This window comes from Diabrotica virgifera, chromosome 10, assembly GCF_917563875.1.
Source record: "Diabrotica virgifera virgifera chromosome 10, PGI_DIABVI_V3a".
Classification (NCBI taxonomy): Eukaryota; Metazoa; Arthropoda; class Insecta; order Coleoptera; family Chrysomelidae; genus Diabrotica; species Diabrotica virgifera.
Genome location: NC_065452.1, coordinates 18,189,922 through 18,208,708, shown reverse-complemented (window position 1 = coordinate 18,208,708; position 18,787 = coordinate 18,189,922). Strand labels below are relative to the sequence as shown.

At 34.8% G+C, this 18,787-nt stretch overlaps 1 protein-coding gene across 1 annotated transcript in view; it reads right to left on the bottom strand.

The window, feature by feature from the left end:
* Positions 1-18,787, bottom strand: part of LOC126878603 (metabotropic glutamate receptor-like) — a 360,918-nt gene that overhangs the window by 181,875 nt on the left and 160,256 nt on the right. Inside the window, exon 3 of the mRNA XM_050641413.1 lies at positions 17,238-17,419. Within this exon, the coding sequence (XP_050497370.1) occupies positions 17,238-17,419 (182 nt within the window). The remainder of the gene's footprint in view (positions 1-17,237; positions 17,420-18,787) is intronic.

Below are 18,787 nucleotides of genomic sequence, written 5' to 3'. Positions count from 1 at the left end.
AGTAGATTTGTTATAAGGACCTCTTTTTGAGTAATTTTGTGCAAAAAATTCGAATCGGAGTAATTTACCTAACGGGGGCGACGATACAGCCTAGACTAATTTGAACATATTCAGTAACATTTAATTTCTAGAATCGGCTGTTTGTGTGAATTAGAATCAACTTTTACTAAATGGCATTGGGAAGAGTATACTTTTCCTAGTTGGAGTCTACTTTTACTAGTAAATGTTGAATATAAATCTTCATTTTATATTTATAATCAACTTTTACTGAAACCAGCCGTTAGAGTTGACTCGAACTAGTAAAAGTCAACTCCAACTGGATAATCAACTTGAACTGTAACATATACACAGCTGAGTTAATAATAGCGATAATGGAAGTACTAAAATATTTATCTCGTATAAATCATTCAAATTTTATAATTTATAGTGACAGTAAAAGTTCTCTAAGTAAAATTAGTGCTATAAATGCTAAATCAAAAGTGAACTACATTGAATTATATATAATTAATAAAATTAAAGAACTTCAGCAACAAGGAAAGTCTGTTAAGTTAGCATGGGTTAAAAGCCACTGTGGAATAACTGGAAATGAAATGGTAGATGAATTGGCTAAAAACGCGGTGACAAAAGGAGTATTAACACATTATCTTTGTACGTCTGGAGATATTGAATCAGATTTATTCAAGGAGCTTAAGAAAGAATGGAAAGAAAGGTATATTGATGAGAACATAAATACAGGAAATCATTACAGATCAATCAGAAACTATATCACAGATAAACCTTGGTTCTCTAAAATGGAGTCGACAAAGGATATGACAAGAACCATACGCAGAATGAGATTTAACCACTGTCTTACACCATCATATATATTTAAACTTAATATAGCTGATAGCCCTCAATGTATTTGTGGTCAGTTTGGTAACCTACAACACAAAATTTTGACTTGTTCTCTTATTTCTAATAAAGTTAATATGTTTTTAAATTCACTGTATTCTTTGACTGATGTCCACCATCCCATTAATTTAAATTATTTATTAACATTAGAAAATAATGAGTTGGTATATCGACTATTGTATAAACATATTTTAGATATTAAACTTAAGTTGTAATTGTAAAATATAGTTTAAGTATTTCTTGTAAATTGTTATATATTAAAAGAAAAAAGAAAAGAAAAGAAATATAAATAAAAAGAGAAAAAAAAAATAAAAAAAGAAAAAAAAAATAAAAAAAAAGAAAAAAAAAATACAAAAAAATATATAAAAAAAATATAAAAAAAAATAATAGAAAAAAAATATATAATAAAAAAAATATATAATAAAAAAAAATGAATGACGAACTTGGACAGTCCATAGTAAAAAGCTTTCGAATGAAGTAGAGGGATAAAGAAGAAAAGAAGAATGTTGCAGTTTTTACTGTGGAACTCTGAGAACATCATTTAGAAATAATAAATAAAAAAAAATATAAAATAAAAAATTATTAAAAAAATACAAAAATAATTATTTATTAGTAATTGTTTATTAGAGATTAATATTAGTATTAGTTTTAGGATAAGATACGAAAAAATGACTAATAAAATAAAAAAATAGTAAAATTGGCGAATGGATTTAGTGTCCGCAGTCATATAAACCCAAATAAACAACAAACAAAATTTTCCTGGATAGGACCTCCATAAACGGACTTTAAATTGCAACAATTGCCACTGTTTTATTTTACTATTACACTATTTTATCCAAACCCAACACACGTTACATGTTTAGCGCGTGGAATAAACACAGTTGCAGAGGAAATAAGAAAAATGTTTTCCCTAGTTAACAGTTTAATAGCAAGCGTCAAAAAGATATTACTGAAATTACTTGTTAGAGTACAATGTTATAGATATATGCTTCCTGCTGTTCCACTGCCACCGCAACCCATTTTAACACGATGGGGAACACGGTTGGAAGTTGGAAGTCGCTAATTTATATGCTGATCATTTTGTTGATTTGAAAAAAAAAATTTAACCATTTAACGTACAATAGTAAGGAGCGGCATGATTCAGTAGGAAAAATCCTTCATCAAGATTTAGCTATCAAACTGTGATTTCTCCAAACGGACCATCTCTCATATTATCAATACGTTCCTGAGAGTATGCTTGAGAATGATAACTACTAGCTATTCTGGAACCGCACTGTGCTTACAGACCAAACAGTGGCACATAATAGACCAGATCTCGTATTAGTCAATAAATTAACGTGACAAACAACATTCATTGATGTGGCTATTCCTAACAGCAATAACCTGTGTGCTAAACACACTGAAAAGATCACCAAGTACCGTGATCTGGAAATTAAAATACAAAGACAATGGAGAATGCAAAGTACCCAGACAATACCTATTAATTATAGACTCTACTACTGGAGTCATTATGAAGAACTTCCTAGAAAACATAAAAAGTTGGGTCTGAATGAACATCTCTATAAGACCATGCAGAAAGTACCATGTACTACTCTCAACGGCCAGATGTGTACGAAAATTCTTGGCAGATACTCCTGCATACCTGCAGATACTCCTGTCACCTAGGACTCAATAACACAAAAAGAGTCCCACCAGAGCTCAATCCTTTTGATACTGTCTGGGGCGAGTGAATTTTCCCCTTAGAGGGAGTGAGGGCCGTATGACTAAATCTGGAATTCTAATTGCGTTAAGTCATAGAATACGATTGTTCTGAACTTTAAAAGTATAAATACACTGCGCGTCATAGAAAACTGGCACCCTAAAAAATGGGTCATTTTTGATGTCGCGTATCTCCTAAACCTGTTGTCCGATTTAAGTGATTTTCTGAATATATTATAGCCCTATTCTTTGTCAATATCCCTGTAATAATATTTTTGCAAAACAGCTAAATTTTCATTGTATACCGGGTGTACGAATCAAACTGTGTTTTTTTCTCAAAGTTCGCAACACCCTGTGGAATATTCTAGCATTTATAAAGTACTGAAATTAAACCCAACTATAGCCTCAGGTTTTCTTAACATTCTGTTTTTTGATTCATTCGCTTATGTTGGATAATACAAAAGTTATGTACTTTAACAACTAGGCATGCTCTTTATCAGTACAGGGTGTTTCTAAAGAAGTACGACAAACTTTAAGGGGTAATTCTGCATGAAAACATAATGATCGGTTGCTTTATAAACATATGTCCGCAGATGCATCGTTTCCGACATACAGGATGTTAAATTTTTTCTTACAAACTGACGATTTATTTATTGCACTAAAACCGGTTGAGATATGCAAATGAAATTTGGTGGGCTTTAAGACGTAATTTTTGAACATTTTTTGACATACAATTAAGAATTTTTTATTCACCATTGGCGTGCATACGAATAATATGATCGGTCATATTACCCGTATGCGCTCCAATAGTGAATATAAAATTCTTAGTTGAATGTCAAAAAATGCGCAATAACCATCTCTTAAAACCTACCAAATTTCATTTGCATATCTCAACCGGTTTTAAAGCAATAAATAAATCATCAGTTTGTAAGAAAAAATTTAACATCCCGTATCTCGGAAACGAAGCTTTTGCGGATATATGATTATAAAGCAAACTGTCATTATTTTTAACGCAGAATTACCCGTTAAAGTTTGTCGAACTTAGTTAGTCCCTAAAACCCTCTAGACTTATAACACCCTGTACTGATGAAGAACATGGCTAGTTGTTAAAGTACAGAACTTTTGTATTATCCAACATAAGCGAATAAATCAAAAAACAGAATGTTAAGAAAACCTGAGGCTATAGTTGGGTTTTAATTTCAGTATTTTATAAATGCTAGAATATTCCACATGGTGTTGCGAACTTTGAGGAAAAAAAAACACAGTTTGATTCGTACACCCGGTATACAATGAAAATTTACCTGTTTAGCAAAAATATTATTACAGGGATATTGACAAAGAATAGGGCTATAACATATTCAAAAAATCATTCAAATCGGACAACAGGTTTAGGATATACGCGACATCAAAAATGGCCCATTTTTTAGGGTGCCCGTTTTCTATGACGCGCAGTTTATATTGTTATATTTAATCTATATTATAACATTATCTAATCGAATTTTAGGTAGATTAGAGAGATTAAGGTATTAACTCTTAGAGATTGACGCGGTAATTACATAAAAAGTAAGACAAAACTTAAGAGATTGCGAGAATACGGCTTAATTCAAAGTTAAATGTCGCTGAATCCTAGCCTCCTAATATTACGTTTAACTGATAATTAAACTGCCAAGAATTAATTGTAAAAGTAAAAGTAAAACAAAACTAACTGACCCAATTAAAGCTTACAATCGGATCAGACAGGGGGATTCCCTGCGGCCTGTATTGTTCAATCTGATCATAGATGAAATATTAAAAAAGTAAGAACTACAAAATGATACCAAATGGGAGAAAAACAATAAAGTGAAGATGATGTACAACGTAGGTACGCTTTATCAATTTAATGCAACCGCCAGACAATTTAACATGTTAATTTAATTTCCCCAAAAAAGAGAAAATGCATAGTTATAACACAAACTTCACTAAGACGTAAATTAAAGCTAGATGGTAAGATAATAGAACAAGTGATAGAGTTTAAATATTTAAGCATCGCACTATCTAGCCCCGGAGAGCTTGAAACAGAAGTGAAAGATCAAGTGAATAGAGCAAACAGAGCCGCTGGTCCGCAGGTACAAAACAGTCATGAGACCAGTCATGACCTGACACAGACAGTGGCGGCTCGTGACCTCAGTATCCGGGTAGGCGACACATATAGTGTATAATAATATGTACCGGGTGTCCCAATAAGAATGGCTCTCGGCCATATCTCAGGAACCGTTTATAGTAGAGCTTTGAAATAAAAAATTTTATAACAAAAGTTGCCTCAGGAAAAGCCTGGAAATTATTTTCATAATTTTGGGACCACCGCTAGAGGGCGTAATTGAATATCAAAAATTAAAAAATCTAAATTTTACAAAATTTTCCTAATGAAGGGGCACTGGAAATCCGATCGTCGTATTCTTCATAAAATTCTACGCATATTTGATTTTACAAGTTTAGGTCTACCTTTGGAAATAAGAGGTGGGGGTGAGTGGGAACCTTGTTATGAAAAACTGGCTGTGAGTCCGGTTCTGCTTAATTAAATTTTGCAAACTTGGTCTTGTTGAAGACAGATTTTTTTCGTCAATGTAAAAGTTATGATTTCGAACCAACTTACCGAGTAATATGCCAGCTAGAAGGCGTTATTTAATTTTTTTCAGAAATCTAGTGTTCCTTGTAAAATATTAAATACAACCATGCATTTTTAATACCATATTACAAAATTAGACAAAATTAGCAACAGAATAGCGACAACCGCATGTTAATACCTTTTTTCTATCTCGAGATATCTTACAAAACGTGTAAATTTAAAAACATAACTGTTACTGTCACCGGTAAACGAAATTCATTAAAAGTAGTGTGCTATGGAAACAACAAAGAAACATTTTCCAGCTGTCAACGTATATTAGGTCTTTTCAACGCTTCTCATTTGTTTCGAGCCTCGTTCATATCTCGTATATTAATATTATACACGGATTATACGACATATGACAGAGGCTCGAAACAAATGAGAAGCGTTGAAAAGCCCTATTACAAAGAAATAAAAACAACTATTTAGTGATGACATAAACGTTCAAATTTTTGCCCATCATTTTCGTTGCAAACATTTACTCTTTCAAGAGTAGATTGAACAGCAGTCTCAATTTCTGCTCTCGATATGCTTTGAATGGCGTTTAGTATTCTCTGGATAATGTATTCTAGAGTAGTGTATGATGGGCAACAATTTGAATATTTAGGTCGTCACTAAGTAGTTCTTTTTGTTCTGTGTTATATTTAATTTTAATAGTATTGTTTCTCCTTATATTGTTGTTTTAATTAATTATATTTTTATGGAATCAAATGAAAATGGGAAAAAATTAATTGAATTTGCAACAGAAAATAAAATGAAAATTGTAAGCACAAGATTTGACCATAAGGATATTCATAAGATAACTTGGATATCTCCAGATGGAAGGACAAAAAACCAGATAGACCACGTATTAATAGAAAGTAAACATATCAGAGCAATTACCGATTCCAGAAGCTACAGAGGGGCAGATACCAATAGCGATCATATTCTAACGATAGCCAAACTTAAACAAGAGCTGCCAAGAAACCCAAGAACAGCAAAAGAAAGATTAACATACAAGATAGAATTACTTAAAGAAGAAAAAACGGCAAACAAATTTGTGGCAGAGATAAATAAAAGACTTCGTTACCCCACCGCAGAAGATATTGATGAAGAATGGAGGAATATACAGATAGCGATGACAGAAGCAACGGAACTATGTCTAGGAAAAGCACAAGCAGAGAAACGAAGAGACTGGTTTGACGAGGATTGTAAAATAGCATTGATACGTAGAAATAAAGCAAAAATAGAAAAAGACAAAAATAATACACAGGATACTACAGAAAAATATAAAATGGCAAGAAGAGAAGTAAAACAAATCTGCAGAAAAAAGAAAAGAGAACATCTTGACAAACAGTTGAAAACAATAGAAGAATCATACGTAAACAAGGAAATAAGAAATTTCTACCAAGAAGTAAAAAAATCTCGAGGAACTGCAAAGAGTAAAACAAGTTATTGTAGAGGTAAAGACGGTGTGCTTTTAGGAGAAACAACAGAAAAATTGAACAGATGGGCGGAGTATTTTGAAGAACTATTAAATGAAAATAAACAAGCAGAACCCCAGGAAATAAAACAACATGAACAGGATAACACAGAACAACAACGTGAAGAAGAACCTACACTACAAGAAGTAAAAGAAGCAATATTGAAGCAAAAAATAACAAAAGCGCAGGAGAAAGCGGAATTCCGGCAGAGATTTTTAAAGTAGGAGGAGAAAAGCTGCAAGAAAAAATTTTCCGACTAATATTAACAGTCTGGCAAAAAGAGGAAATGCCGCAACAATGGAACAATGCACTCATCTGTCCAATCTACAAAAAAGGTGATGAAACAAGTTGCGAAAATTATAGAGGAATATCGCTATTAGAAGTGGCCTATAAAATACTTGCAAAAATCATCCGAAATAGATTGCAAAAGGAGGTAAATAAGATCATTGGAGAATACCAAGGAGGTTTTAGACCAGGAAGATCAACAACAGATCAAATATGTTTATTAAAACTAATACAGAACAACAGCTACGAACAAAATTTGGGACTACACATGTTGTTCATTGACTTTAAACAGGCTTACGACTCAGTAGACCGAGATATGCTATATGAAGCAATGAGATCCTTGGGTATTTCAGGAAAGCTGGTTAAATTAGTGAGAATGACGCTCAACAATACAAAAAACAGGATAACACTGGAAGGAAATTTTTCAAAACAATTCACAGTGAATAAAGGACTGAAACAGGGTGACCCTCTATCTACAGACTTATTTAACTTGGTACTAGAACACATAGTAAGAAGGATAAAAATTAATACAAGCGGTACCATATTTAACAACAGACAGCAGTTTATAGCTTACGCTGATGATCTAGTCATCCTAACAAGAACAAAGGAACATCTCCAAAAAATATTCCAAAAGTTCGAAGCGGAAGCAAAAAGGTATGGATTAAGAATCAACCAAGGAAAAACACAATACATGGTAATGAAAGGAGATATAAATAAAGAGGATAACTATATAAAAATGAAAGGAGAAGGAGATGAATATAAATTTAAGGAAGTAGCAGAATTCGAATACCTGGGAGTGACTGTAACCAGTACTGGAAGGGAAGAAAAAGAAATAGATAAAAGATTATTGAAGGGAAGTCGAGTTGTGGGTGCCTTAAACACGATATTAAAAGCAAAAAATGTATCAATAAACGCGAAAATCAGAATGTATGAAACGATAATACGGCCCACAGTGTTGTATGCGAGCGAAACGTGGGTAATGAATCAACAAGAGGAGAAGAAGATACAGATATGGGAAAGGAAGATCCTGAGAAAAATTTTTGGAGGTATACAGATAGCGGAGAAAACCTGGAGGAGACGAACAAATGAAGAAGTAATGAGGATGTATGGGAGACCAAAAATAACGACAAAAATACGAGCCCAAAGAGTTAGATGGCTGGGACATATTACTCGAATGCCAGAAACTAGAAACGTCAAACGAATATTGAATGACAGAGCATTGGGAAAAAGGAGACGAGGTCGACCAAGGAAGAGATGGTTAGAGGCTGCAGAGAGGGATTTGGAAGAAATCGGGGTGAAGGACTGGAGAAAGAGTGCAGAGGACCGAACAGAATGGAGAAATATTATCCAGAATTTAGAAGCCGTAGGCCTATAAGGCCTGTTAGCGCTGTTATATATATATATTTTTATACGTTGACATCTGGAAAATGTTATTTTGTTTTTTTCCACAGCACACTACTTTTCATTAACTTAGTTTACCGGTGATAGTAACAGTTATGTATAAAATTTACACGTTTCTCGAGATATCTTGAGATAGAAAAAAGGTATCGACATGCGGTTTTCGCTATTCTATTGCTAATTTAATCTAATTTTATAAAGTATGATTAAAAATGCATACTTGTATTTAATATTTTCCATAGAAAACTAGATTTCTGAATAAAAATAAAATAACGCCTCCCAGCTGGCTTATTACTTATTAGGATGGTTCAAAATTATCACGCTTACATTGAAGAAAAAGATCTGTCTTCAACAAGACCCAGTTTTCAAAATTTGATTTAGCAGAACTGGACTTACAGCCATTTTTTCATAACAAGGTTCCCACTCACCCCCACCTCTTATTTTCAAAGGTAGAGTTAAACTTGTTAAATCAAATATGCGCAGAATTTGATGAAGAATACAATAATTGGATTTCCAGTGCCCCTTCATTAGGAAAATTTTGTAAAATTTAGATTTTTTTATTTTTGATATTCAATTACGCCCTCTAGCGGTGGACCCACAATTATGAAAATAATTTCCAGGCTTTTCCTGAGGCAACTTTTGTTATAAAATTTTTTATTTCAAAGCTCTACTATAAACGGTTCCTGAGATATGACCGAGAGTCATTCTTATTGGGACACCCGGTACATACCTATATAGGTACAGGGTGTTTGGTAAATATTGGCCATAGCTTAACCTTACATTCCTGAGCTTAAAATTGGTCGATTTAAGCTAACTTACCTTAGTACCAAAGTTGATAATAACCGAAATACAGGGTGTGTCAAACTTAAACTTTTATTTTATTTATTCTTGAATATTTCCTGACAGACATGGGATAATAACACGAAATTTGGTAAGCGGAGTTTTTTGGGATAAGAAATCTAAATTTTCCACCAAAAATGATCTATTACCCAGAGGGCGCTACATACGTCTTTCAGGGCTCATTTAATACGTTTAATTTTTTTTATCTCCCACGCCACGTAGTTTTTGAATCAACATTTTTATTCTCTTAATATTTTTATTTAAAAAGGTATACTACATTCATCTCGCTAAGCTCAACTGTTTTCGAGATAAACGCATTTTAAATCGGCGATACAACATATCATTGTAGTTAGACCCGAAAAATAAACTTGAAACCATAATAAGTGTGCCAGTTCTCATATTTATGTCATTGCATCGCAAATTCCATTTGAAGAAATTTGAGATACATTTTGGGAAATTTTTATGATTTTAAGTTATTTTTCGGGTGTAACTGTAACTACAATGATATGCAAAAAATTATGTTGCCTCGCAGATTTAAAATGCGTTTATCTCGAAAACGGTTGAGTTTAGCGAGATGAATGTAGTATACCTTTTGTAAGTAAAAATATTAACAGAATAAAATTTTTATTTAGAAAGTATGTAGAGTGGGTAATAAACAATTTGAACATATTAAATGAGCGCTGAAAGGCGTATGTGGCGCCCGCTGGATAATACATCATTTTTGGTGGCGAATTTAGATTTCTCGTCTGTATGGTTACTAGCAGGTATTGAACGAAAACAACAATAAAATCAAAACGAGCAATCAACAATAGTTACAATATCTACAATTTACTATGGCTTCGATGGCTTCTACTGGTAGAGATGAATAGAAACTCTCATAGGCGCAATAAACATAATAATAATACACACATATTCAAATTGGTTGGCGGTTAAATAGCTCAAAAACGAAACAAAGGAAACATATAGGTAACAACAAAATACAAGGTAAAGATACAAGGTACTTACAATTTACAATCAGGACGCGTCAACGAGGTCGACACTATTTCACGTCTTCACATTTCAGTGGTCTCAATGCAAGTCATCTTCGGTGTCGCAGGGAGAACAGAATTCCGGATTTCAAGTGGTTGAAAGTCCCTTTCTTCGCGATATAGGTATGTGTATTTCGATAACCTGATCGCCAAGAACAACACTAGCGTCGACAAGGGAAAAAAGGGACATGATTTCGAACTATTTACACAACAAATCAATTGTATGGAATTTCCAACATCGTCTCAAAAAATCCCCGCTTATCAAATTTTGTGTTATTATCCCATGTCTGTTAGGAAATCTTCAAGAATAAATAAAATAAAAGTTTTAACTTTGACACCCTGTATTTCGGTTATTATCAACTTTCGTACTAAGGTAAGTTAGCTCAAATCGACATATTTTAACCTCAGGAATCTAGTGGTAAGCTATGGCCCATTCTTTACCAAACACCCTGTATACAGTGTGTCGCATTTAAGATGAAAACACCCTTATATTTCGGCTATCAAAATAAATACAGATTTGAAATTTTGCAGTCATTCATTTTGATGGTTTACACTTTTTAAGATAGTCAACTGAAATTTAAATTTAAATTTTCAATATTTTGTTTCGCGTTAGAGATATCGCAAAAAGTTATTTGGAAAAATTGTTAGAATAAATATTATCTAGTTTGAAAGACTGATAGGTTTTGTACACACTTGAAATGAATGAAAGAAGTGAAAGAAGTATATTAAAGTGTGTAAATGTATTTTAATTTCCTTAGCTAAGCGCTTTCGACATAAAAGTCATCTTCAGAGCTAATGGTCAATATATAAAAAGTATCGGCTACTTAGGATTGTATTTTCTTGCATCGCATTAAGAAATTTTTAATTCAGGTCCACTGTACAACTCCGGCTGATGAAAGCTAGTTTTAATTTTTAGTTTTTCTATGGTAAAACAATAAAAACAACCACTGGGACGATACATACATATAAAATTTTTTTCATGGTAAAGGTTTTACCCAACCATTTTGAAGTGATATGAGCTGGCGACTTCCACCAGCTCATATCACTTCATGTCGTCAGCTCATATCACTTCAAAATGGTTGGGTAGAACCTTTACCATGAAAAAAATTTTATATGTATGTATCGTCCCAGTGGTTATTTTTATTGTTTTACCATAGAAAAACTAAAAATTAAAACTAGCTTTCATCAGCCGGAGTTGTACAGTGGACCTGAATTACAAATTTCTTAATGCGATGCAAGAAAATACAAATTACAGTTTTGAAATAAGTATATTATATTAATAAATAATTTATTATTGTACATTTGAAGAGATTAGGCGGCGCCTACCTTGCCCACCCTGACGGGCCGCCCCTGGACACAGAGAGGACAAAAAAATGCTAGAAACAGCAGGATATAAAAACCCCAATTAGTATGATACAATTGATCCAAAAGATGGCATAACCCTGACATCCAAAGTGAAAGTTATCCTCCAACAACAAATTGTTCTATATAGTCCACATAATGTTCAGAAAAAAGTCACACCATTTTGAGCGTCGGGTTTGGGGGGAGAGGGGAGAAATCGGTAAATTCGTAGTTTTTTAAGTTTCTCGTCAATATTTCTAAAACTATGCGGTTTAGCATGAACAACCTTGTATACAAAAATGTTCTACATTAAATTTGAAATAAAAAAGGCCGATGCATAATCCTTCTAAAATGAACGGTTCCAAAGTTACGGAGGTAGTATAGTATAATTGGTCCAAAAAAAGGCATAACCCAAACATCGAAAGTAAAAGTTTTCCTCCAGCACTAAATTGTTCTATATGGTCCACATATTGTTCAGTAAAAAGTTTCACCATTTTGATCGTCCGGTTTTGGGGTCAGATGGGGGAGAAGTCGGTAAATTAGTAGTTTTTTACGTTTTTCGTCAATATTTCTGAAACTATGCTTTAACGTAAACAATGTTCTACACAAAAATGTTCTACATAAAATTTAAAACAAAAAAGGTCCGATACATAAGTGTTATAAAGTCAGCGGTTCCAGAGTTAAGGAGGGTGAAAAATAAAGGTTTTCGATACTTTTTATATTTTTTGGGCAATTGATGATGATTTTGGTTGGTGAGGTTGACGTTTCTTCAAGGGCTTATCAATAACATACCACCGGCCACTGAAGTAGCAAATTGAATTTACAAAACACTATCCTGTTAAAGAAAATTTCTTTCATGAGTAATAATATTAAAATTGCCCAAAAAATATAAAAAGTATCGAAAACCTCCACATTTCACCCTCCGTAACTGTGGAACCGTTGATTTTATAACAATTATGTATCGGACCTTTTTTGTTTTAAATTTTATGTAGAACATTTTTTATAGAACATTGTTTACGCTAAAGTGTAGTTTTAGAAATATTGACGAAAAACGTAAAAAAACTACTAATTTACCGGATTGTCCCCCATCTGCCCCCCAAACCTGAAGCTCAAAATGGTGTAACTTTTTACTGAACAATATGTGGACCATATATAGAACAATTTGGTGTCGGAGAAAAACTTTTACTTTGGATGTTTGGGTTAGGCCTTTTTTGGACCAGGTATACTATACTCCTTGCGTAACTTTAAAACCGTTCATTTTAGAAGGATTATGCATAGGGCCTTTTTTTATTTCAAATTTAATGTAGAAGATTTTTGTATATAAGGTTGTTTATGCTAAACCTCATAAGAAATATTGACGAAAAACGTAAAAAACTACGAATTTACCGATTTCTCCCCCTCTCCCCCCAAACCCGACGCTCATTATGTGGACCATATAGAACAATTTGGTGTTGGAAGATAACTTTCACTTTGGATGTCTGGGTTTGGGTCTATTTATACCATACTAAATACTAAAACTAAATACTAAAACTCTGCCTGTGTTAGGTGTGGGGTGAACTGAGTAGCTTCACACATAATGCAGCCGGTCCCAAGCCCGGATAAAAGAGGAGGTGAGAGGAGTAACACCTCTATAAAAAACCAGGGTTTAGCTGGCCCGGCTAATAGCACCCTGTAAGGGCCCCTTGTCTAGGGTTACAGATAAACCGAATGATTGCCGGAATAAGCAATTCCCCACTTACTGACCAACGGCTTCGGGCGGATGAGTTAGTAAGTGTTTAGGGCACTCTTTTGCCCTGGAGTTGAGAAATCTGCTCCGAAGGCGGATGAACCAACAATGTGTCAACGGCATAAGGATCAAGCAGGCAAACGGAAAACCACTTGATTACATATTCCAGAGCACGTTATGGAATGACAAAGGAAAGTAATATAGTGTTATGCGATCCGGCAAGCAACCGGCGCCACGTCGATTCCGGGTCGACGGGTGTGAAACGGACGACCGGGCAGATGGATATGGGCAACCAGGCTATATCTGCGAAATTGGTGACTGGAAACCCAAAATTAAAATTACGCACAAAACACCGTATAGCCACATGGAACGTCCGAGGTTTGCTAGAACCAGGAAAACTACATATCTTAGAACGAGAGCTTACTAGAGAAAAAGTAGACATATGTGGAGTTTCAGAAACACACTGGGAAGGCCAAGGACACTGGGAATCCAACTACTATAAAATATTCATATCGGGAGCCAATAAAACTGGTAAAAATGGCGTAGCAATACTGGTACGGAAGAACCTCGCAAAATTTGTATATGAATATCTCCCAATAAATGAGCGCCTAATTAAAATTACTCTTGATGGACAGCCAACAAAGGTTCATGTACTACAAGTATATATGCCAACATGCGACGGGACAGATGACGAAGTAGAAGAGATGTACCAGTTAATAAACAGTAACATCGCTAACATACCCAAAAAAGAGCCAGTCATAATATTGGGTGACTGGAACGCAAAAATAGGCAAAACAACATCAGAAGAGCTGCTGAAAGGAACAGTCGGTGGGTTTGGAATAGGCGAACTAAATGGGAGAGGAGAAAGGCTATTACAATTTGTCATCGACACTGAACTTAGTATCATGAACACCATGTTTAAACATCACCCGCGAAGACTATCAACTTGGACTTCACCAGGGGGAAGATACAAAAATCAAATAGATTATATTCTTGTCAGCCAACGATGGAAAAGTTCGGTAGTAAACGTAAAGACAAAACCAGCGGCAGATTGCAGAACAGACCATAAACTGTTACAATCCGAATTCCGTATCAAATTTTGTAAGAAAATTGAAACAACTAGAACAATTAAATATATTCCTAAAGAACCTGGAAAATACAAAGAAACACTAAGACATAGTAACACACCAAACATTACTGGCGATCCCAATCAAACATGGGAACATACAAAGACGTGGATTATAGACGCAATAAATATTACAAACCCCAAAGAAACCCAACGGAAAGAAAAAGACTGTATGACTGATAAGACACTGAACCTAGTAGAAGAACGAAGAAATATTAGAAACAACGCTGCAAATCCAACAGAAACTGAAAACAAGATAGCAGATATAAACAGACGCATAAAATCACGAAGTAGAAGAGACAAAAATAATCACATTAAAGAAATACGCAAACAACTAGAAGAACACGCCGACCGTCAAGAATCTAGAGAACTGTTTGCCAAAGTGAAATACTTAACTAAAGAGTTTAAACCACAAACGCAGGTCATTAAAGATAACTTGGGAACGATCATCATCAATGCAGAGGGTATAGCAGCGACATGGAAACAATACTGTGAGATGCTGTTTCATAGTGACCATGAAGACGTGAATCCAGAAGAAATAAATGACGAAAAGGAACCACATATTTTAAAATCGGAAATAAAAACCGCAATAAAAAAATTGAAAACTAGAAAATCTCAAGGAAAAGACGGAATCACGGAGGAATCACTTAAAAGAAATGGGAGACATAGGAGTTGAAGTGATGTTCAAACTGTGTAATGAAATCTGGAACACAGGAAAATGGCCAGATGATTGGTGTAAGCTTACTTTCATACCCATTTATAAGAAAGGCTCACCAACTGATTGTAATAACTACCGCACTATAGCCCTGATCTCCCACGCAAGTAAAGTCCTTCTAACTATAATTAACGAGAGATTAAAATCAATACTTTTACCACAGATCCCACAAGAACAATGTGGATTTTTCCCTGGAAGAGGCACACGAGAAAAAATTCTTAATCTCAGACAAATTATAGAAAAATCTAGAGAATTTAATCTAGAAACATATTTGTGCTTCGTCGACTACTTGAAAGCGTTCGATAATGTAAAGTGGCATCAAATGTGGCGAATACTGAGAGATATGGGTACCCCCCAACATCTAATATACCTGCTTAAACAACTGTATATCAAGAGCACAGCAAATGTAAAAGTCAACAACACATACTCCGATAATTTTAAACTAAAAGCCGGTGTTCGTCAAGGATATATTATCTCTCCCACATTACTCAATATATATAGCGAACACATCATGCGCATTGTATTCGACGGATGGCTAGAAGGAATAACAGTCGGAGGCCGAAAAATCAGCAATCTCCGCTATGCTGACGACACTTTAGTACTATCATCATCAACAAATGAACTTGAATACATCATGTACAGACTAGATACTATTAGTCGTGAATATGGACTTAAAATTAATGTACAGAAGACCAAGGTAATGATAATCGATCGAAATTAGAAATAACCAGCCGGAAATACGAAACGTAGCGGGGTTTGAAGTGGTAAGCCGTTTCAATTATTTAGGTTATGTTATCACAAACAATGGTGGATGCGAAGAAGAAATACGCCGACGCCTTAAAATGGCCAGATCAGCAACGGTCAAACTCACTAAAATATGGAAAGATACGGCCATAACCAGGAACACGAAACTGCGCCTGGTACGGACGCTTATCTTTCCTATCGCTACCTATGCTTCAGAAACTTAGACCATTAAAAAGTCCGACTCACGACGTATAATGGCGTTTGAAATGTGGGTATATCGTAGAATGATGCGCATACCCTGGACAGCACATCGCACAAATATCTCAATATTATCAGAACTCGACATCAACACTAGGCTTACCACCATCATCAACCAAAATATATTGAGGTACTTTGGACACATTACCAGACGAAGAGAAGGCATGGAGAGGTTAGTGGTTGAAGGCAAGGTAGAGGGTAAAAGAACTCGAGGAAGAGCGCCACTCCGATGGTCAGACCAAATAAAATGCGCCACCGGTTACTCTCTGTCTGAGGCAGCACACCGCGCCCAGGAGAGAGAAGAATGGATAGCAACCATTCGTCAAATACCATAACGTCACCACATCCTTACGAAGGATAAAGGATAGAGGAGGAGAAAATACGAAATAATAATAATAATATCGTATGGCATTTTTGCCGGGGAGATCCTTTACATCTTTAACCCTGTTTCAAGTAACTAATGCCGATGTACACTAGCCCAGGGGGATAGACGGCTTAACGTGCTCTCCGATGCACGGTGAGACGGCTCGTGTCATTATTGGAAATGAAAATGGTTTGTCTTTGGCAGGGCTCGAACCTACGTGCACTGGCGTATAAGGCCAGCGAATATGCCGTTACTCCACGGCCGCTCACAATAAATACGGAAAATACCCAACGATCGAAAGATATACGAAGGAGATACAAGGTAGAGAACATTAATAACTGGTTAAGAAAGAGAAGAGTAGAATGGAACGGCCACATAAGCCAAATGACAACAAATAGAGTAGTAAAGACGACGAGAGACGGTTTCATAATAGAAAGACGATCAGTGGAAAGACCACGAAAACGATGGAACGACAACTTACTGTAGGTACATTAAAAAACAGTCATACTTACACAAAAAGAAAAAGAAGAAGAGGAATTAATTATTTCTGGAATTATAGTATTCTTATCGCTGATATTAGTTGTTTTTTATTCACAAAGCTGATTTTAGTTACGATTTCTCATAAAAGACATTGAACTAAATATATAGTTAATAATAATTAAAATCATGCTCAACTTTGTAGATATATGGTATAAGACAATAAATTATCCACTTACCAGTAAATGACATATTCAGTAGATATTTTTTATAGAATTCTCCTCCATCGTACTGAACCATAGCAGGGCATATCCCAGATTGATTATAATCTTTGCAGATATCCTCATGGAGGTTATGAAGAGCCAGTGCGAAAGCATACACTGCGTCCACGACAAACTGAACTTTACTCTCCTGTTCATACCTGTAACAATTTAGTGGTGTTAGTCAAGCCAAATAAAATTACAATAGACTTATATCAAAATAGACCAAATACTGTCAACAGGAGAAACAGAATGCATAGAACTAAAAGGAGGAATAATGATTTTTCTCTGGTAACAAAATATGACTTTCTGTTAAGTGAGTCCGTCTTTGAGTTTTCCTTAGTTTATAATAAAAATCTTAATCTTTACATTATTTGCATTTATAGATCACCTGACTCTACAGTGGAACTATTTTTCCAGAACCTGCTAAATTTGTTAGATGACCTGCCTCATAAAAGCAGAAAAATTCTATGCGGTGACTTTAACATTAATTATGCTGCTGCTTGTGCTACCCAAGTGTCCCTGGTCAACATATTTGAATCGTATGGTCTCTCAATGCACGTTAATTCTCCTACAAGGATTACAACAACTACATCTACCATAATCGATTATATTGTCTCAGATTTCTCACCCCTTGATGTCTGCTCTACAGTTATTAATGCGGGACTATCTGATCACGAAGCAGTGTATACGAAGTTTAAAATCTTCAGCAAACCCTCCTCAAAAACCCGATGCTTAGGTAGGATTTTTTCCGCCCAGAATTTTCGTAAATTCCAAAATTTATGCTTAACTTCTGAGTGGCAGTTTCCGTCTATAAACGTGGACTATAATTTCAGTGTTTTTCTAGATAAGCTGCTCCGCATCTTCAATAAGGCATTTTCTTTAATTCCTATTAAGCCAAAATATCGGAAACCTTGGGTTACGAAAGGTATCCGCATATCAGCCAAGAATATGCGTTCACTTCTATACATCAAGAAATTTACTACCAATGTTTCTGTCCCTGAATATATCACGAAGTACAGGACAACATATCTAAAACTTGTCAAATCAGCTAAAAAAAGCCTATTATCAAAATCGTCTGGGAAGCTCTAAAAGTGTTGCAAAAGAAACCTGGTCTATAATAAACGATCTTCGAAATAAAACTCATACAGCTCAATCATTTTCCCTTCCAAATCCTGAAAGTCTAAACGATTACTTCGTTAATGTGAGTAAAAATATAACATCAAATATTTTGCCGCAACAATATCCCATTTCTTATCTCCCTAATTCAAGAAACGTCTCGAATTCATTCTTTTTAAAACCAGTCGATAACTCTGAACTGACCCAAACAATCAATAGTATCAAAAGCAAATCATCCTGTAGTACTGATGGACTATCTATAAAAATTTTCTCTAATCTCACAGAAAATGTGTTGGAAATCCTCGTCTGACTAATTAATGATTCCTTCGAAAAACGTAAATTTCCAGAGTGCCTAAAGACAGCCATTATTATTCCTCTTCATAAGGGTGGTGAAAAATCTAATGCCTGCA